Raw genomic sequence first — 20,415 nt, 5'->3', positions numbered from 1 at the left:
AATAAGTGAAAACGTTGCTCTGAAATCAAAACGAGGCCATATCAGGGATTTCCAAATCCACGTTTCTACACCTTACTCTGTTCGAAGGCTCTCTGGTCAAGAAATCAGAGAAACTGCAAAATGTGATTAAGTAATTCGGACATTGTACACTGTACCGTTTAGTTGGACCAAAGGATGTACAGTAATGAATAACGTCAAGGATTAACATGATTAGGCATGTTAGTTTGCACGAATAAATAACGTCTACAGGTATTCCCGGGAAAAGTCGAGGCATCTTTGTCATTTTCAATTTCAAGCAAGTTAAAAGAGCTTTAAGATATCTTGATTTTGAGAGGTACCGGTGCCTTGATAGTTCAACTTCAAAGTTTCTTTAATCTACCTTGAACTACATTGGAGTAATGTCCCTGAGCACGCTACATCGACCACATCTTCACCGACTGATGTGGCCGGACGTGAGCAAATCCATTTTGCGCAAACTCTGAACCAAAACGTACGCAAAAAGGCGCCCATATGTACATGTACAATGTACATGTATATGTACATGTACATGTAGATGTACATGTACATGTAGATGTACATGTACTGTACATGTGGCCTGTACGTGTACGGTCATGTAAGTACTTATTGGAATCTTGGCGGAGTGTAAGTTTTAAATATTTTCCTCAGTAAAATACCTCCCTATATATTAAAGAACAGTGCCTTGCGAATGAAAGTAAAAGAAAAAAATGATTAAATTTTAAGTAGACCACCGGACACGCAGGTTGCGCAACAAAACGTAAAGTTTGCTATCCACTTGCAAACTAATAACCACCCCTACTACTTGGAACAGTCTACTTTTGGGGGTAGCACAATTACTTCAATTCGGGTAACCCCTCTAAGGGAATTTCTCGTCGAAACGGTAATACGCATGCGTATGGCCTCCGCAATTGGTGGTCTTTTCCTCACAGCAGAGCCACATGTAAGCACTGATCATTTAACATTAAGCTCAATTTTTCATTATTTTGAAGAAATTAGGCCGTTGTTTTAAGTAATTTTATAACTTGAATGTTTCTAAAATGAGTTTCGTCTATTTTTGTCGTTGTTTAGCAGAAAACTTTGATCTTATGTGTATGAAACGTAAAATAAAACCAGCCTTGTCGTTGCACCACAGAGCCCCGTAATGTGTTGGGCGAGCATGCTTACACGTTGTTTGCAAAAGCCTATGCAATGACAATGCAGCGCCATAATGACTATGGTCTTGGTACAGTGGCAGTCATCAATATCTGGTCATGGCTGTTGCCTGTTGAGTCATGCCGCGTGCATGTCTTTCCTGTGAAATTGTTTTGTTCTTTTTATAACTTCCAAGCTTTGGGTTTACATGGTTAAAGTGTGAACATGATTGATACACAGAACTTGGGCCCTTTAGGGCCTACCCTTGTCATTTTGTCAGGGACTAGCCCAGGCATGCCAGGTTGGACCACGCAGGTTGGACGACATCTACATTGCATTGCAACTAACGTTCAGAGTGTGAAAGTCCTCTTACTTTGCAAAATTTTTTCAACAGTTTTTCTCGCATTTTTACTTGCTGAAGATAGCTCAAAATGTCGTACTCAAGTGCCTTCCAGCCTGAATTCCATGACCACTGTGTTGAAATTACTAAATACACCCTCGAACAACGTATTTTGCAGGAAATTCTGCGAAACTCCATGCTTTCCATTGCGATTTGTTAACAACCTACGTTCATGCGGTACGCATTTGCGCGTACACAAAATGGCCTCCAAGCTCAGCCTATGCTCACATTCTGTCAGTTATGCATGTTGTCTAGAGCTTGGTCCAGGTCTTCCCTCCATTACAAATATGTGGAGACGCGCAGACAATAGACATGATAGACCAAGCCGTACCTTTGGAAGCCCGTTCGGACATGGCCTTATCTGCGACTGCATCATGCCCACGACTCTTCCGTGCATGCGTAAGGGACACTCGGTTACCAGCAGTTTGTGCATGTGCGAGTACCTGTGCTAGATAAACGTGTATGTACATGTAGATCGTGAATTGCGACGGAAAGCATGGAGTTTTGCAGAATAGTCTTACAATACATGTACACGTAGTTTCAAGTCTTCTCGTTGAGAGAAAGTTAAATTTTGTGAGAACACAAAAGCCAGATTTTCCGCATTGGAGTCTCCCGTATTGCATGCACGACACCCCACAAATATGGCTAGTCTACATGTCCATCTATACTCACATGGACATGGACTCTGCAGTGATACAGAACTTAATGTTTTGGCTGTTGTCCCTTTACGTGTAATGTTTTTATCCTGACTCATTTTTATCAGTTCTGAATATATATTTCTTTAATTTTAAAAGATTGTCAGTGTTCAGTAGAAATGCACAGAAATTCAGGAGCCAAGGGGGATTTGTAGTACAGCCATGATAAGTGTAGCAACATTGTATTGGACATATCTGGATGATTGTCTATGTAATAGCCCAATGAAATTTGTAGAATAACGAAGGTCTAGAGCAAGCTTTAACATCTTCATTTCTTGCTGCCATTCTTTAGCCATGTACTCGGGCAAATTTACTTGCATACCTGCCAACCAGTACAATTTTGGCATTTTTGTACGAAAAATTGATGAAAATACAACCATACGTTTTTATGACCATAAAATACGGATTTTGATAATTTTGACACGGACAGAGAAAAAGAGGGCACTGTGTGAAACCTAAGCTAAAATGGCTGAAGTGGCTGCGAGCAACACTAAGCCACATGTCACGGGGTTCAATATTGCGAACTCATAAAGTAGAGCATTCGTGATTGGTGTACGTGGTGTGTCCATGCCCCTGGTAGCACACGTATCAACCAATCGGAACGTGGCGCACCAAACCAATTGGCATCCATTGTGGAGTGTACATTCGTGTGCATGCAAAAAAATTTCCCGAAGTAATCGTAAAACTGTGTGAATGAAGATGGCTTCAACTTCTAAGAAAGACACCCAAAAATGGAAGCAATCTTTCAGAAGGGAATATACGGAGAAATTTTAATTCATATTACCTTCCCTGAGAGGTGAACACTACGCTTGCTGCACTTTGTGTAGTTCTGACTTCAGTATCGGGCATAGAGGGAGTTATGATCAGGGTTCTCCCCATGTACAAACTAGCATATCGGGCCCGATATGCAATTATTTCTGCCCGATACGCAAAAAACGGGCCAATACCCATTTTTTCATCCCCGATACGCACAATATAATTAAGACTGAGAGTTTTCTTATATAAAGCAGATTGCATGTCCAGAAAATCTAGATGAAAAAACAGTTATAGTCCTGCATTTTTCCATGTACTGTATATGCATTGTTCACCACGGGCCGGCTTCAACACTGTACTGCACACTGTACATACATCGGCACCGAACATTCCACGTGGCCGGTGTTGCATGAAATCTGAACTTCCGTCGTGGGCGTCTTACATGCACCCGTGCGCAAGTGTGCTCACTCTGTGCTGTGTGCTCAATACGCTACTTGGCTGCATTTACGAAGGTTACAATTTTATACTACACCATTCGCAGAACTTACAACATCGATCCCACACACCTTTTTTTTTTTATGGCGGCAGCCGTAGCCCTGTGTAAGAGTATTAATACATCTACGACGGGGATGATATTTCTCGTTGCCATATCAACGCATTTTCTCTCACGCACAATGGCAGAAACTCAATCAAAGATAGGCTCCTTTTTTAAGCCAATAACTTCAGCAGTCCGGTGTGCTGAGGGAAACCCAAACGAAGCAGCCACCTGCAGCGGGTATTCTTTCTTGCCGATATACGAGAAAAGCCTTGTTGTTTATTTTATATAAAGACAAAATCGTTTTATATTTTTATGACATTTGTTTATTCCTTTAAGCTAATATTTTTGCCTTACAGCTGAATGGAGCTCATGGTTTCAGGTCTGATCAGCAAAACGGAAAGGTTGAAGCATGTTAAATTAAAACTGAATAAACGGGTGTTTATATCGTTAATTAAGCCACTACATGTTGTTGCAAGCCTGAAACTTGAAATGACTCCTTTTGTGCCTACAGGCCTAAATTGTTGTCCAGAAAGGAAAACCGGTCATTTGTTAAAGTACTAATATCCGAAATTAAAAGAAAATTGAATTTATGTTTTTTCCTGAGAAAAGGTACTTGAAAAACCCAGGAAATGCTCTAAAATGCAGCTGAGAGCATCTAAAAATCCAGAAATTTTCGGGGCCCTTGGGCGGGGTCTGAACCCCACGCCATAGCTTTGCAAAATGTTGGTAAACCACAATGGAAATGCCCCACAGTTTTGAAAAATCCTAGGGAGAACCCTGATGATGTACATGTATCTTGTCACATCGAAAACAGTAAACATCGCGACATCGCTGAAACAAAGCCGAGACCCTTTGGACAGGTTATGTAGTTCGGCACTATCTGCAGTGTGCGTCGTTGGATGATTTCACAGACATAATAAAGACAATGTTTCCAGTATTAAAGTTCAAATAGTATGTGTTTGTAATCACGCAAAGGTACTTGTAAGCTTGTCTTTCCTGTTTTTTAGGAAAATACACATTTTTATTGAAAAATACACATTTTGGAATCTAATGATACACTTTTGCAGTTCTAAAGGTTGGCAGGTCTGTACTTGTATACGAGCCAAGGCCATGACTTATTAATGATCACAATTGAAGTGTTAAGCTCCACGTCATTTCATTGTGATATAGCTGGTATGTGCCTGGCAGTCGTGTAGTAAAACTGTTCATTGGTGATAATTAAAGTCACAGGATGGCCACGAATGAGTAAATGTACGTAAATCTGATGCTAAACTGGAGGATTTTCACAGCATCCTGTTTTTTTTTTTGAAGATCATTGGTCATGCAGTGAGAAATAAAGACAAAATGGTAGAAATGTCATGTCCAGTATTGACTTCATATATATAGTAACTTGCGACCGGCCTACTTCTACTGCACAACTCGCGTTTTCTAAGTTTAGCAATCTGACAATGGTTCTTGTAAATCTTAGCGTTTATTCAGTTTTCTTTTTACCTAGCCATTGTATACATAAATGTACGTGTTTATGTGTAGTCTACAGGTAGTCATTTGCAGAGCATGAAATTAGGCCCCAAAAATGGTCGTACAAAAGTACGAACACAATTATCAAATGTGCCATGACCAGCTTTTCATCAGATGTAAACCAAAGGCAAATGAAGACACTCACGCTGTTTAACCCCTTCTCAGCGGGAATTTCTCTCCGAAAGACGACTCCAAGAATTCCAGCCTCTCGGCTACAAAGGCCACCTGCCAAACCGCAAAGTGTCGGTTTGTGGCCCAGCGTGCAGAGCACGCTTTGAATTACATGGTGAAAAGGCTGATTGTTCGGTGGCATGCGGCTCTACTCAAGCTTCCACATTCCCGTTGCCTCTTTTCAAAGTGGGGACTATTGTGAAGCTGGTGATTATGATGCAAAATCGTTTTTTTCATTTCTGGGCTTTGCACAAAGACCAATTACCATATATACAAGAGCCAGGGTCTGTCTTCTTTCACAGTGTTCGCTCGAGCGTGGGCGGTGAATAATAGCTGAAAAGCGGGCTGAGGATCTCAATTTTTACGGCATATCTTAACGCGTCCTGCCATGAAGGGATTAAACGTCACAAAGACAAAACCAGAGTAAACACATTAACAGGCCATCGAGACATTCTGTCTGACTACATCAGCTTTTGGTCACACAAATACAGGTGTCAGAAAATGTCCAATGTCCAACTATGATTTCACAAGCTGCAGGGGTAAACTGCTGTGCCTTAGGTATGTACAAGTAAAAAGATGGCAGGTGCAGGTATGATTGTGAAGACACTCTGCCATTCTTGGCAGTACAAGAAGTACTATGGAAATGTGAACAAGTGGAGCCTTCCAGTGTTCAGAAATGTGTATTTCTCCTCTTTTCTTTTTAGCCTCCCAGTTCCAGCATTCCATCCAACCTTGTCAGAACTAATTGACTGCGATGGCTGATGACGGAGATTTCGATTCAGGAGAGTCTGGTGCCTCTAAGACATATCCTGCTCAGTGTTCCACTCTCCGCAAAAATGGCCATGTGATGCTGAAGAGCCGCCCCTGCAAAATTGTGGAGATGTCCACCTCTAAAACTGGAAAACATGGACATGCTAAGGTATGATAGTACAGAGAACTTGAAGAAAACACAACTGGCCTCAGTTCTTTCAAATCTCACAACAATAAGCTATTTTTGAAGGAAAAAAAATCAAGGTGAAATTCTTGTCTCATTTTCACATTCCTGTAGAAAGGTAGGCTGAATGAGTGATTTATTGTTAATTGGAAGATCAGATAATTTCCTCAAGTGCTTCTTTTTCTCTTGCATTTGCAGGTTCATCTTGTCGGTATTGATCTTTTCACTGGGAAGAAGTATGAAGATATCTGCCCATCTACTCACAATATGAATGTGCCCAATGTTGCACGCAATGACTTTCAGGTAGGATTTCATGTTAAAATTTGGTGGGGTTAAAATGTGTATCTTTGCAGAATGGATTACCTTGCCCAAAGCCCTCCTTTGCTAAAGTCACTCTTTGGGTCGGTTGGTAAGCAGCATAAAGATGCACTGTACTAAATATATCCTTCACAGGCATATCATATTGCACTGTTCTGCTATCCAACAACTGTGCCTTCCTTTTTTATGTGCATAATTGTGCAGTAAACCAACTGTAGCGATGAGGTTTGCACAAAAGAGCCTGAAAAGTGCATTTTGCAGCCCATCAACTGCTTGTTACTACCCTGCCTGTTACTCCCTGTACTGCCTCAAACCACCCTGCCTGTTACTCCCTGCACTGCCCCAAACCACCCTGCCTGTTACTCCCTGCACTGCCCCAAACCACCCTGCCTGTTACTCCCTGCACTGCCCCAAACCACCCTGCCTGTTACTCCCTGCACTGCCGCAGACTACCCTGCCTGTTACTCCCTGCACTGCCGCAGACTACCCTGCCTGTTACTCCCTGCACTGCCCCAAACCACCCTGCCTGTTACTCCCTGCACTGCCCCAAACCACCCTGCCTGTTACTCCCTGAACTGCCCCAAACCACCCTGCCTGTTATTCCCTGTACTGCCCCAAACCACCCTGCCTGTTACTCCCTGCACTGCCGCAGACTACCCTGCCTGTTACTCGCTGTACTGCCCCAAACTATCCTGTCTATAGATAATTCCCTAAAAGTTTAAGACCCTTTTCTTTTTCATTATCAAAATACCAGTTGGATAATTATTGTTTGCTGTTGCTGTTAACAGGTTTTAGATATTGAAGATGATGGTTTCCTCTCTCTAATGGGTGATGGTGGAGATACTCGTTCTGATCTCAAGCTGCCTGAAAATGACCTTGGTAAAGATATTAAAGACAGGTTTCTTAAAGAAGAGACAATCCTGGTAAGTACATAATTTGTTTTTAAATTTTTAGATAAATTGTATTCATTTGTGGTCATCTTGAATTGAAAAGGAGGTCAACTTTCATTTTGGGAACCCAAGAGTAGCAGTAATGAAATAAAATTTCCTACAAATTCATACCAGTTTGTTCAGAATAATTTAAAATTTGTGATAAATTATGTCTAAATGTTTAAAACTTTTTTAGCATTTAAAAAAAGCTGAAAATGAGGTTCAGAACCCAAAATAGTCTGGCACCTCCTCATTTAACAGATTACATTGAATGTGATAGATTCAGGAGACAAGCTCCACAATAGCTTCTGTGTGAATAAGGCCTGTTCTGGCACATTTTTTTGTAGTTATGTAATTTTTGAGCCAGTCAAACAAACTTAGTCAGAAGTTACTAAAGCCACTATTGAGTTTAAGGCCTTTGAAAAGACTCTGGCTCAGTAGAAGAAACCCGCAACGTTTTTCACCCACATAGTGTCCTTTTTTCAGTGGGGTACCAGAATAAAAGAAAGATCAAAAGAAAGCTCAGTTTATACTTTCTAATGACACCCTAGCAAAAACAAAATAGCCTTAACACTACCCCCCCCTGAGACCTGTTATGAAGGGCACATCCCCACTCCTTCCAAATCCGTCAATTTCCCTGCCAAAATAATGTATTCATCCTCAATCTTTCAAACACCTCCATGTTTTTTTCTTGAATGTGCTCCTTGGAGGGGTGGGTCCCGCCTCGGCCCTTCAAACAGTACCTGTCATTATGTTTAGGCAGTGTCAAAGGTGTCCTGGAGCAGTATGGATGATTTCATGTGGAACATACACATGAAATTACTCATAGCCAAACATAACCACAATATCTAACCCAGACCTTGACACGGTGCATCATTCACCATCAAACACGTATTTGCTATTCCTTTTAAATCCTCTAAAAGTGTCTGGAAGATTTTGCAGGATTGAGGGTGGTTAAAGACTAAGGGTGGGAATTTCCTTTTTATTTGAAAAACCTTTACAAATCTTGCCAATTCCATTTAAACATTTAGCCAACACTTGACAGAGGCTCAGTGTTTCATATGTGCATAATTCTTTTGTTCAACAATTTACATGGTCCAACCAAAGTAAAAATGTAGATTGATGTTGGGGCATTTAAAACAAGCAATGTTTGCTTTTTAATCTACATTAAACTCTGACTAAGTCGACATCGCGTAATCCGTCATATCATCCAAGTCGGCCGTTTCACAAAAGTCCCGATCATCTGTAATGCATTTCCATTCGAAATTCCATTTCTAAGTCGGCATTTATACATCGTCATTTTGTTGGCATGTTTTTCTTGGCCCCTTTTCCACAAAACCACACAAATTCCTTTGTGTAAGTCGGCATTAAAAAAATTTGTGCTTCGGTATCCGTTTCCTTCGCTGCGGTTGCCAAGAAGTGTCAAGTGACAAGTCCTGTGCGCGCACGGCCAGCATGGGTAACATCGATACAAGTAACCCCTCTAGTGCTACACTCTGTCCATTTTGGGGGTCGCCCTATTGAACGTAGTCTGGTTCCCTGCCCAAAGATTCTCAGACGACCTTTGATGATTCATCGGGTAGTCAGAATCATCGGGTCTGGTATCCAGACTATATAAAACAAACTTAACCAGTACGCATGTGTGTGAATGAGTGTATGTTTTCTGTACCGTAACTGTATCATGTACATGTACTATGTATGTACTGCACTATCAAGTCGTGATTTGATATACAACTTTGCAAGTGGCTTGCCGTCCTTGCTTCGTCCTTAGGGGCACATGATCAATTATTGAATTTGCAGGATAATAATTGAGAACGAATTTGCTGGGATCGACCATGGAGGTAGAAATAAACGAGGGTTAATCAAAGCCATCGAATTAGTGCAAGGAATTATAATGTACATAGGCAATACATGTGTACGTGAAGGTCGGGAAAACTTACAACACAAGCTGGCATTCGCGTAAGTCGTCATTATTTCTTGAGTCCATAGAGTGCCGACTTAACCGGAGTTTACTGTACTTTTTTTTCTTTAAATGTACATGGATGCCAAAAGGGAAAACAAAACCAATATGTAACAGGCATCATTAATTAACAATAAAAATGAACGCCAGATTGCATCAATCAAAACATCAAACCTCTAAAATGGGCAGTTCCTTTTAAACAATAGTGAAAATCTTTAAACAGATTTGGAATTTTTTTATCATTTAAACATGCCACCCTTACTTACGGCTTACTTTAAAGGATTCAGTAACAATTTGAGAGGGTGCTTTTGTATATAAACAAACAATATTCATCCTAGTAGGAGAGGTACCCAAAAGTGAACCGAGAGGTGTGTGATATGAGTTCATATACAAGTAGTTCTTATGAAACCCATAAAGTACATCTGTATGAAATCACAATCAACATGTGAAAGGACTGTTCATTGATCAGCTGATGATTAGAAGATTGTTGGCCGAAATGTGGTTGAAACAAAGACAAAAACTCCAGATGTACCACCAAAGTCTGGGTATGTCACTGGTTGTCGGGTGGCTCCTAGGTAGAAGTCACAACCCGTGAATTATTTGTTCTGAGATCTTTGTCTCCTTTTGCCTTCTTTACAGGTTACTGTGCTAAAGGCAGTTGATGAAGAATGTGTCGTTGGATTGAAAAATCAATCAAAGTAATAGAGATCTGTTGTCCGGGAAACCTGCTGATTCCTACAAAAAGGATGTCTGCAATTCATCTTACGTTGGGAGGTGTTGGGCTCATCAAAGCAACACATTCAGTTAATGCAGTAAGGGTCAAATTGGATATTGATCTGGCTGACCCTTTGGACAGTGTTTGACAAGGAACCGGTCATTTACTGGCCAAAATATTAGCCAGGGCAATGATCATTGGTCAAATCTTTCATTGACGAGAAGATTTTCCATGCTCCCCTGCATAACTTGTTGGTTTTTTGGATACAAACTGGTTAATTCGTCCAGTGTTTTTGCTTAAATGCATAATTCTCCCAGACTTCCATAGCCCAAGGTCTGTTGGTATACATACATGCATTACAAAGCTGTTTCAAGAGTTGGTTTACATATAGACAGTCAAACCTCGTTAGTAAAGGAATGTTGTATCATCAGGAATGAGAATACTGAAGAACAAAGAACTGAGACCTAAACATTTGCTTAGTTTAAGCAAAATGTTGTATAAACAGTGCTCATATAATTTACGAGGTTTGACTGTACTTGACATATTTACTGATTTTCGGTAGTCTTCTAATAAACGTTTCAACAACTTTCTAACGTTCCGTTGGACAGGAGTACTGAGTGGGATATTGTAAAAAACTTTACTTCCTCATGTCCACGTTTAGGCAGTTTTTGTCTGTGGTGTCATGTCATTTGCAAGTGGCATGTGCTTTGCCATCTTTTGTTTTTTTGGTTTCTTTTGTTTGGGGGGGGGAATTGTTTGGGGGTGCCTTTTTCATGCAATTAACGGTGTTCCGTGTCAATATAAAACTACTGAGATATGTCACAAAAATTTGATTAGGGCTTTGTCAGTCAATCACATGATTAAGGATATATTTGCTCAAAAAAATGAAGGGGTGAATCACTCAGTTTCTGTATTTTGGAAGTTTGTTTGGGGGGGATATGTTTTGTGAAGTTAAATAGCTGAATAGCTTTTCATATATTTAAAATAGATTATTCCAAAGTCACCCTCGATTTGTTTTTATTCAAGCAAAATCTTTTAAGGCAAAAATTAATCTTGTAAAGTGTAAAGTAGTAGTGTAGGCCTTGTGGGAATCCCAGCCGGTTAAACTGCTTGGGAATTGTCAGTTATAATTGGCAAGAGCTGTGTTTATGCCTCCAGCTCCCTTGGGACCCTCAACCTGACCATGTTTGCCTTGATTTGGCATAAATGAGAGCACACACGATTTGTGTTTTCCGCTTAACCTGTCAATGGCTCTGTTGATCTGCTAATGGCTTGCGGATATGCTGCCTCACTCTAGCATATTGTGATCTGCCCGGGTTTTTCCACCAGAAGCGACAGTCGCAGAAGCCACAAATTCATGGATGTCCCGAAACTATAATCTATAACATGACATCATGCTTTGTTTATACATTGGAAGGTGTAAAAGTGGACAAAGTGTGATTTCACTATGTTGGGTCAATTCAGTGTTTAGGCCTATTTGGTATATTTGGCATCCGTAGAGGGTACCGTTTGAATAACATGACTTGTGGAGGGATCACATGAATCTGTATATGCCAATTTAAATGTGCTGACGTGATCCACTGTCAGGTGTTCTTATTGTCGGTAATATGCATAATCATTTGTGTACTGCAAATTGAATCCTCCACCGTGAACAACATGCCGTGTCTGAAACCGAAGCCTCTCCGATACGGCGTCGGCTGGATAGCATAGACGTATGATATGAAAACGCTTTGGTGTTAAACGGCTCCGCACTTCAATGAGAAAGATTTTCAGTCCTGTGCTGTAACCAATAGAAAATCGGCTTGGTAGTGTCCATTGAAGCCCGATTTATATTTGTTTTCCTACACCTTTCATTTGATTTGAATTTCTCTTAGAGTCGTTACTGGTCATTCCTTGCTTGCGGTCAGTAGATTCGAAAACACGTCCCTATTGCATGGAACTTCATACAATGACCAGTTCTGGAATTTGGGATCATTTACTGTTGCATGTTTCCTTAATAAATACGTACATGTATGATAAATAAATACTGGATGTCTTGAACCCAGAATTATTTCTAGAAAATAGTTGAGACTGTTAGGCTGTACAGGTACAGGTAGTCAGTAGGTGTAGACATGTTCCTTGTTTAGGGGAGGGGGTTGAAGGTGTTGAGGTGCATTTTATACTCATTTGAAATGAAACGGGTTTGGGATGGGTACAGGAATGTTTCTGGGATGTTAGTTGACACTTGTTAAAGTGTAAGGTTGGGGAATTGTCAAATCATACTGGATTTGATTGGGTTAACTTAAGTTGGAATCAAAGCCTTGCATATGTAAAGCGTATCATGAAACCCATAGTAGTGTAACTCTCGTGTATCGGGAATTTTGCTGCGCTCACGGATCGAAGATTGGGTAACAACTATGTCAACATTGCAAGATTATGGAATGGAAGCCTTCATTGCACAATGATTTTGATATGCTGTCTGCAGTTAAGTGATGTTAAACCTAAAAGTGTATTTGGACCTATGAACAAGATTAATGGTGATTTTTTAAGATTTGTGCTTCGAATAGCAAATCAAATGACTCAAACGGCTTGAAAGTGCATATGTACCAGCAAGACATTGTGAACTGGACTACAAGACTTTAAAAGGCCGGTGTTAGCAAGTGTCTTAAAGGGCTTTCTATTGACCCCGATCTTGTACGTTATGGAATGGCTCGCTCCAGTACACCACACACTTGTTACCAGATTTAGTGAGCCTGGTTTTCATAGATGGTGTTTGCCAAATATTGGGTCGGTTGCAATACATGCCGAAAGTTTGAGAGTCGAGGACACATTTTGAGGAGCCGCTCGATGAAAAGATTCTTGAAAGTAAGGCTCCGAGAATCGGCACTTGTGCTTTGCCTCGTCCTAAATGTCCTTTTGGACTCGGCAACCTAGGCCGTTCACCCCTCCCCCGACTGCATGACTCTAAATGTTTAGTTAAGGATTTACTGTCTTGATTCACAAATCGAAAAGAATTCTGCAGCAAAATCATGAAAAACGTGCGTCGCCTAAAGACCAATGTTAGGCATACATTTTATGGGTATATAGGAATATTCTTGGTCGTGAACGTAGGCCTATGTTTTCCGTCTCATTAAAAAAAAGCAAAAGACGATCCCGCTGATGCTTATGAACATTTGAAGCGATTGTACGAGGTGAAAAAGAATATTCTAGTGCTTGGGTTCAAAAATTGCAGACGTTAAATTAAGATCAGATAAGATATGATTGGAAAGCGTGCGATTGTTGCTAGTCGAGTCATCTATTCATATTTTGTGAATATTGCATGTATGGAATGATTATTAACCAAAACTTATGTACAGCAAAATTTTTTCCATTTTGTGTTGAATTTATTGGGCGTTTATTTACATCGTCATTATAATGTGATCAAGTTTGTCAAAACATTTTCATAAGTATTTTGATGTCGGTTTCTGTCCCCTTTACATGAATAACACTGGTATACTATGAGGTATAAATGTCCTATCAAAAAGGACACAAACATAATTTATCGTTTGCCTTTTTGATGGGTGAGTATTGTGAGCCGATTGACTTTTTTTGGGCATTGCTCAAAACTGTATGTCTTCAGTGTCTTACTGATAGATTTTGGTTCATTTTGCATTTTGACGAAGTAGGTTTACAAATTGTTTATAAAACTAGTTAATAAGAAAACGAAATGGAGATATTTTAGTCTGTGACGCACTTTTTGCTTGTGATGTTGACCATTCTTTTTTTCTTTTCTTGTCCTTTGATGTTTTTGTTTTGTTTGGGTTTCTTTGCAATGTCCTGTTTTTCGAATTGTATGATGAGAATTTATATTTTCATGGTAAAGATGTGAAGCAAGCAGGGTCGAATGATTTTTGCTGTTAATTTGCAGTACATGTTCCTAACAAATTACATGTACGTGTAACCTTGATTCAGTTTCATGTTCCAAACCACATTTTTTTCTTTCTCTACTGAAGCCGCACTTGTGGCTGAAGTCACACAGCCGTGGTATTCTCACATTGCACATGTTAAAGAAATGATTTTTCCTTTGAGTTAAAGCCTGCTGATAACGCTTTACTTGGAAATTGTTGTTATAGGTAATAATCATATTCTAGGTTGACCTTTCAAATTAATTTTTTTCCCATTTATTAGCAGCCCGAAAAAGCAACTTTGAGCAGCCAGAGACTGGTTACTGTGACCTATAAATACGGGCCTAAGCGTGGTGTCTTTACTTTTCCACAAGGCACTTAATAAGCATAGAGCTGCTTCCGCAGACAGTTTGTTTAACCTTTAAAAACCTTGCTTGATAAATAGGGTAACCAGCCAAAACTCAATGTGATGTACATGTATATTGTTTTGGAATGGTATTTAGCTGTCTTTTGGTTAGCATGACAAACGCACGGAGTTTGAGCTGGTAACCATTGTTTTTTAAGGAAGGTTTTTTGGTCATTCATAAGCACATTTTTCTTAGTGTGGCCGTCCATGTCATTGGACGCTTGTCATGACAGTGAAACTGGTTTCAGATTGTGGAAGTAGAGTAAACGCAGTCCTTTTAAAAATCTATTTTCAGTCGCCATGTCGTAACTTTAAGTGGGTATTCTCACCGTTCACTTCCGGAATAGCTCTGAAAACTGTGCCTCGTTTGGCCAGTGTTATTTGAATTCTCGGTATATCATGGGTAGAGCATCACCGTGCCGGAATTTATTTTCAACTTGATCACATTGTTCAATAAGCATTTTGTATGATCCGTCAGAATGATGCTGTAGTATGTATTAAAATTGTATTTAAAAAAAATTAGCTCTGACTGCAAAGTCCAATTAAAATGTTAACATTCATTCCCCGTTAACCAGCCAAAATTAAAATAGTCAGGACAATAAAGTTGGAAACTTTTGTTTGAATACAGTTCAGGAAAGTCGAGGTTTTCTGCACTTCTCAAGGTTATTTTGAACGGTGGTTTTTTTTTTTTTGGTTCGATATGTGTTTATACCTTGCCAGAAGCCTTGCGATGGCTCAAACTACGCGTACGTGCTCATGCGTAAAACAGCAAATGGTTGTAGGTCACTTTGCTCGTATCAAGTTCATTCACGTGACGTCGTGGGCTTCATGTGTCATACGATGCATTACATTGCACAACCAGTTGAAATACATTGATATCGCCCGTGCTTTATAAGCGGTTGCGCAGCGCAGTTACAGAATATTTCACAGAGTTCGATCTACTCTATACATTATGTTCTCGTGAAGTGCTGAAGCACAATGCTTTAGATATCTTTCTCCTTTTTTTGAACCTTCATGTTGAGAGAATCTATGCCAGCGTGTAATAGAAATTTACTCCACAAGTTATTTAAGCCATGCAACATATCTTCTGGACGTGTTTCTAGTCATACAGCGAGTGGAATCGGCTGATAAATCCCCAGATCCCCAAGTGCATACTATTTTATTACTGACTTTAAAAAAAAAACTGTGAAAAGTTCAAAAGTCTGAATTTCATTCAAAATGCCGAGGAAGACCAGAGCTAGCAAGAAACCCGCGGCTGCTGAAGTTGGAGACGTCATCAACATCAGCGATGATTTTGATCTTGGCGACTCGGGAGCCTCCAAGACATTCCCGTTGCAATGCTCCTCGCTGCGAAAAGGAGGCCATGTTATGCTGAAGGGACAACCTTGTAAGATCGTGGAAATGTCTACTTCCCAACCAGGCAAACATGGACATGCTAAGGTCAGAATTTTCTTCTTCAATTAAGTGAAGATTTTCATTAGGAAAAAAATCAATATTCTTCTTCCTTAATTGTTGCAGGTTTTGACCATTTTTTCAAATTTTGTTTGAGTTTAAGGTGAAAATTTGTAAATACATGTACATGTATTTTGAATTTTATGAACATTCGCATGATATGCTTTTTAAATAACAGAGACTTTGCTTTGCCAAATCCAACCTCTACAGATAAATGTTCCGATCCCGATTGTCCAAGCAAGCTGTATAGGCCTAACAGTTTATTGATTTTTTAAAATGTTTTTAGGTCCACATTGTTGGCATGGATATTTTTAGCGGGAAGAAGTATGAAGACATCTGCCCATCTTCTCACTCTATGTCTGTACCTCACGTTAAGCGCGAGGATTACCAGGTAATTTCTATCAAACTCTGGCATCTTTTAAAAATTCTAAATGAAGGTCCTGGTTTACTGGGTGCGGTCCTTTGAACGGGAAATCGGAATTTGCAAATCCTGCGCCAAAGTAAGGAAAGAAAAGAAATCGCATTAAGGAGGGGGGGAGAATTGTGTAACATGCTGGATCCCTATGGGTTCAAGGGGTCGCCAAGCAATGACAGAAATTAAACTTAAAATAGACAGTGCTGCTTTGTTCTATTTCAGCTGATGTTGGGAATGACTCATATCCTCTAACTGAAGTCATGTCTCAATCCCATGAGGCTATGCGTGCCTCAAAGTGAATCACGACGAAATTTAAGTCTGCTTCCGGTGCAGACTCTGGCTTCGCTAGAGGGCTGGGTGTGCCTTAAATGACCGCTGAGATAAAAATTGAGAGGAATTCTCTCTCGAAAACCCCATTTTTTTGAGCTAGAGCGCTTGGCATCGTCTCATTGTCAGAAATTTAGTGAACTCTGCAGTGTCACTAAATTTCTGACCAGTGCACTGGTTGGGTTCCAATTAAATACATTTGGCATCTTTTGCACTGAACTTTTTTTTCCCATTGCTGAAGCGCCATTGCTCCAAGTTTCCTTCCTGATTCTTTTCCTGTAAGGTGATCGGTGTGTGGGATGAATACGTCAACCTACTGGACAACAAGGGCGTGTCTAGGAGTGATGTTCGTTTGCCGGAGGGAGAACTTGGCAAAGAAATATGTACCCGCTTTGAAGCCGATGAAGAGATTGTGGTAACTATTTGTCACTTTCGGGAGAATTCAAGGGTTGGACAAGAGTCGAAGTTATTAGGAAAAAGAAAAGCAGCCCCTCTTCCAATCACAACAAAATATTGTGTATTAATTAACGTCGAAACGGAGTCTTGAATCGCAAGTATTTAAAGCATGGTGCTGTCAGGCCTCATTGCATTCTTCTGATATCGTTTTCTTATGCTGGTCCTCTTTTTCGATCCACAGGTGACCTTGATGACCGCCATGGATCAGGAGATGATTTGCGGTTTGAAGAAACTACCCAAGTAGGAATCTGGAAACATTTCGGTTATTGTCGGTAATCACCCGCTGTAGTAATCACCTACAACGAAATGCAACAGTATTTGTTGTCATTCAAGAATTTGTAGATTTTACCGTAGAAAGCATTAATACTCATGATGTTCTTTTAACAGTTCAAACTAACGCATTGTCTGTTTTATCTGGTCTCTACGCGTACTGATTTTGCTCAAAATAAGGCACTTTATGCCAAGCTTGCTTACTATCGAAATTGCATAATTTATTAATGGTTATCATTTCGATTAATCAATCAGAAGAAAATATACAGGTTAACCGTGTACTCTTGCTCTTTTTTTTATTAAACTGGTTATTTCATGCATGGCAATTAATCATCGGCAGACTACCACAATCATAATACATGTATACTTCTGAAAGTTGTAGATTAAATTCGTAGCTGTGATAATCATCAATTTCTCTGTAAATTAAAATTCATCAAATTATAGAATGGTTATTTTGATATTTTAAAGGAATAAGAATGTAGACAGTTAAAAACAAAACTGACACTATTTCGATCTCATATAAACGAATAATCACATGCCATGGTGTTAATGAGTGTGAAATAAGGAGTGTTAAGACAGCCATAGAAATGTTAAGACCGATGATAGTTTGAGACCTTGAACTCGGTGCTGGGGAGTGGGAAGTCTGATTGAAAAGCTGCTCATACAGTAAAAAATAAAACTTTTATCCATTATAGAGTAGAAAATAAAGCTTTTTCTTGACGGGCGGATTAATTATATGTAGCTTAAAGTAGCCGACATTGAAACTTAAGTCAAGTTAGTCGTAATAAAGTTCAGAGCATTGAAAATCTACCATAGTTTTAAGGTGTAGATTGTTTAAGACTAGACGAAAGTTGCAAAGGTGAAGTGAACAAAATGTCTGTAGGTTGCCATGGAGACGCATCTAATTATTAAACATGGAAGCCCGGTTTGCAAAAGCTGCTTTCTTAGCAGCGGCCGCTTCCTTGTCTCTCTTAGCCTGCCTCTTTTGCTCATACTTTTTCCTTTGTTCTGACACTATCTCATCATCCAAGTTTTGTTTGTCGTCCGGGGCCCGAGCCTATAAACCAAGGAAGCGAAAGACTCCACTTAAAAAAGAGCATAGCCATCAAGCCAGTCTAACAAGCGTAAACGTCAGTGAAAAACAAACATTCATGGTACTTTAACGGAAGCTTAAATGATCATCCATGTTTATTTCAACGATAAATTAACTTGGTAACTTGGTAACATGGATGGTCATTCTAAGCTTTCGTGTACATGTTTTTTTTTCCACCGACCTTAGTCTCAAAGAAGGTCGCAGCCCCTCCCACTCCAGCTTTATCAGCAGAAGCAGGCTTAGCTAAGACGATCTCATTGGTAGCAACAATCTTGGTGAACCCTGACCCCTCTGGCATCTCTCCCTTCAGACATTTACTCCACATTAGCATGAACTTAAAACAATCATAAAAAAAACAAAAACAAAAAAACAAAAAACAAAATGGAAGCATTCAGCATTGTTTCACATGTTATTTTAGACCGCTGTATTTAATAGTTAGTGAAAATATATAAGATACACGTCCATTTTGCTATGAATATATGTCATCTTGGAAATCATATGCAACCTGCAAGAAAGATAAAAAAAAATCTAATTAAAAAGGAATATAAATTGTGAGCAAATTAAAACAAAACGCCCAAATCAACCCCCCTCCTTCTGACATGCAATACAAAATTCTACTGCAACTAGTTGACACTTAATTTATGCCATGCGATTATATAACCTCCAGCGTGCCATTATGTGCGCCTCTGTCTCTGCACAATAAACGAGGCGACCGTTCTCTGAGAAGACAAATGCCGCCCTCTGTTGATATTGATGTGTTATATTGTTCACAATAACGCACAGGTGGTCCTTTTTTTGTTAAAAACAATGAGGGATGTTTCCCCCTAGAGATTTGTACCACGTGTTGGTCATGAAGCCACTGCGTGCCCGGTACTGCTGCGCTCGCTAGGAACAGTCATATTGTACACGCGTATCACCTAAACTGACTAGGTGATACAACGTCCAACAACATGTCTTGTAATTTGAAACTGTTTCGACGTGTTATCAGGATATGGATGTAAAGCAGCAGCACTAAATGTCAACATAGCTTGAGAGACAATAACCCACGAGTTAGGTGACTGGAAGGACAGCGGATGTTTGTACACAGATCTTGGAAGGAAGATTTGGGTAAGCTCACTTGATTTCTCGATCCACTGTTATTTTATTTGTCGTGGTCCGCCCAACTCCAATCGGGGTGGAAGAAGGGCGTTTTGTGCGAGGATGGCTTGATTTGGTTCAAAGACTACTCTTCGAGGCATTTCTTCCAATAGAAAGGTTAACTCGTAAGCACATTAAACATGAACAGCGCCCTCAATGTCTGCCTAAAAGACTACCTCTCTGAAGTTGAATTTGCCGTCTTGATCTTCATCCAACGTGCTAATAAGTTTCTTGAGTTCCATGTGTGTCAGTGGTTCACCTCGTTTTTCCATCATTGCTTTCAACTCATCGTAACAGAGAAAATCATCCTTGTTTTCGTCGTACCTAGTTAAACATAGGAATACCACTATAACATAATCCCGTTCACCAAAATCACGACAATGCAGTCGCCGACAGCACACAAATTCCCTGTCAAATGAAAGAGAAACGCTGCATCAAGCAATCCATTGTCTTTTGGTAGTTTCTTCTTTCGTATGCAGACAGCAAGAGGAGTAAATTGTTCGAAGAAAAACATCATTTTCCACTGATTTTAATGGTTCTCTATACATAACAGTTTGAGAATTGCAATATTTTCTACCTTAAGTTTGAGTTAGTTGGGACTTACTCGGCAAACATGTCCTCGTACATGGCACACTGTTCCCTTGAGAACTCACTAAACTCTGGGTAGGGATGAGCAAACTCCTCGTGTGGATCTCGATAGTCCTTCATCTTCTTTTCCACATCTTTTCCCTCCTCCACCGCGATTCTCTTCTGGAGACGGTTAGCGAGTTCGTTATCAGCCATGTTGACCACTGCAAGAATGATTTTTCTTTTAACAGTTAATCTGAATGTTAATCTGTTTACTTTGTTGCGTTTGAGACAAAGTTGTGTCACTATTGGAAGTGCAGCTAGTGAATACAGTGCGACAACGAACTGC

At 39.9% G+C, this 20,415-nt stretch overlaps 3 protein-coding genes across 3 annotated transcripts; 2 read left to right on the top strand and 1 right to left on the bottom strand.

Annotated features, from left to right (window-relative positions):
* Positions 1–856: 856 nt before the first annotated feature.
* On the top strand, positions 857–14,986 carry LOC110978956 (eukaryotic translation initiation factor 5A-1-like). Its single transcript, XM_022234325.2, has 5 exons — positions 857–958; positions 5,929–6,143; positions 6,357–6,461; positions 7,265–7,399; positions 10,005–14,986. The coding sequence occupies exons 2-5, from the start codon at positions 5,979–5,981 to the stop codon at positions 10,065–10,067; spliced, it is 468 nt and encodes a 155-aa protein (XP_022090017.1). The 5' UTR covers positions 857–958; positions 5,929–5,978; the 3' UTR covers positions 10,068–14,986.
* Positions 14,987–15,241: 255 nt separating this feature from the next.
* On the top strand, positions 15,242–18,079 carry LOC110978955 (eukaryotic translation initiation factor 5A-1-like). The gene is made up of 4 exons (XM_022234324.2): positions 15,242–15,789; positions 16,088–16,192; positions 16,827–16,958; positions 17,181–18,079. The coding sequence occupies exons 1-4, from the start codon at positions 15,568–15,570 to the stop codon at positions 17,241–17,243; spliced, it is 522 nt and encodes a 173-aa protein (XP_022090016.1). The 5' UTR covers positions 15,242–15,567; the 3' UTR covers positions 17,244–18,079.
* Positions 17,470–20,411, bottom strand: LOC110978954 (EF-hand domain-containing protein D2-like). Its single transcript, XM_022234323.2, has 4 exons — positions 20,104–20,411; positions 19,676–19,823; positions 18,544–18,696; positions 17,470–18,326 (listed from the first exon to the last, which is right to left on the bottom strand). Exons 1-4 carry the CDS (start codon positions 20,280–20,282, stop codon positions 18,171–18,173), a joined length of 636 nt encoding a protein of 211 aa, XP_022090015.1. The 5' UTR covers positions 20,283–20,411; the 3' UTR covers positions 17,470–18,170.
* Between the last annotated feature and the right edge of the window lie 4 nt (positions 20,412–20,415).

The sequence above is a fragment of the Acanthaster planci genome, linkage group LG16 (genome assembly GCF_054643075.1).
Source record: "Acanthaster planci isolate LZ-2023a linkage group LG16, COTS_SCS, whole genome shotgun sequence".
In the NCBI taxonomy this organism is placed as follows: domain Eukaryota; kingdom Metazoa; phylum Echinodermata; class Asteroidea; order Valvatida; family Acanthasteridae; genus Acanthaster; species Acanthaster planci.
Note: the sequence above shows the minus strand (reverse complement) of the source record. Positions and strands in the feature narration are given on the sequence as shown.

Coding starts and splice junctions, on each gene's coding strand:
- LOC110978956 (XM_022234325.2), top strand. CDS start 5,979: ATGGCTGATGACGGAGATTTCGATTCAGGAGAGTCTGGTGCCTCTAAG. Junction 6,462..7,264: donor TTGCACGCAATGACTTTCAG/GTAGGATTTCAT, acceptor TGCTGTTAACAG/GTTTTAGATATTGAAGATGA. Junction 7,400..10,004: donor TTAAAGAAGAGACAATCCTG/GTAAGTACATAA, acceptor CCTTCTTTACAG/GTTACTGTGCTAAAGGCAGT.
- LOC110978954 (XM_022234323.2), bottom strand. CDS start 20,282: ATGGCTGATAACGAACTCGCTAACCGTCTCCAGAAGAGAATCGCGGTG. Junction 18,697..19,675: donor GCAAATTCAACTTCAGAGAG/GTAGTCTTTTAG, acceptor GATTGTTTTAAG/TTCATGCTAATGTGGAGTAA. Junction 18,327..18,543: donor CGACCTTCTTTGAGACTAAG/GTCGGTGGAAAA, acceptor CTTGGTTTATAG/GCTCGGGCCCCGGACGACAA.
- LOC110978955 (XM_022234324.2), top strand. CDS start 15,568: ATGCCGAGGAAGACCAGAGCTAGCAAGAAACCCGCGGCTGCTGAAGTT. Junction 15,790..16,087: donor GCAAACATGGACATGCTAAG/GTCAGAATTTTC, acceptor AAATGTTTTTAG/GTCCACATTGTTGGCATGGA. Junction 16,193..16,826: donor TTAAGCGCGAGGATTACCAG/GTAATTTCTATC, acceptor TTTTCCTGTAAG/GTGATCGGTGTGTGGGATGA.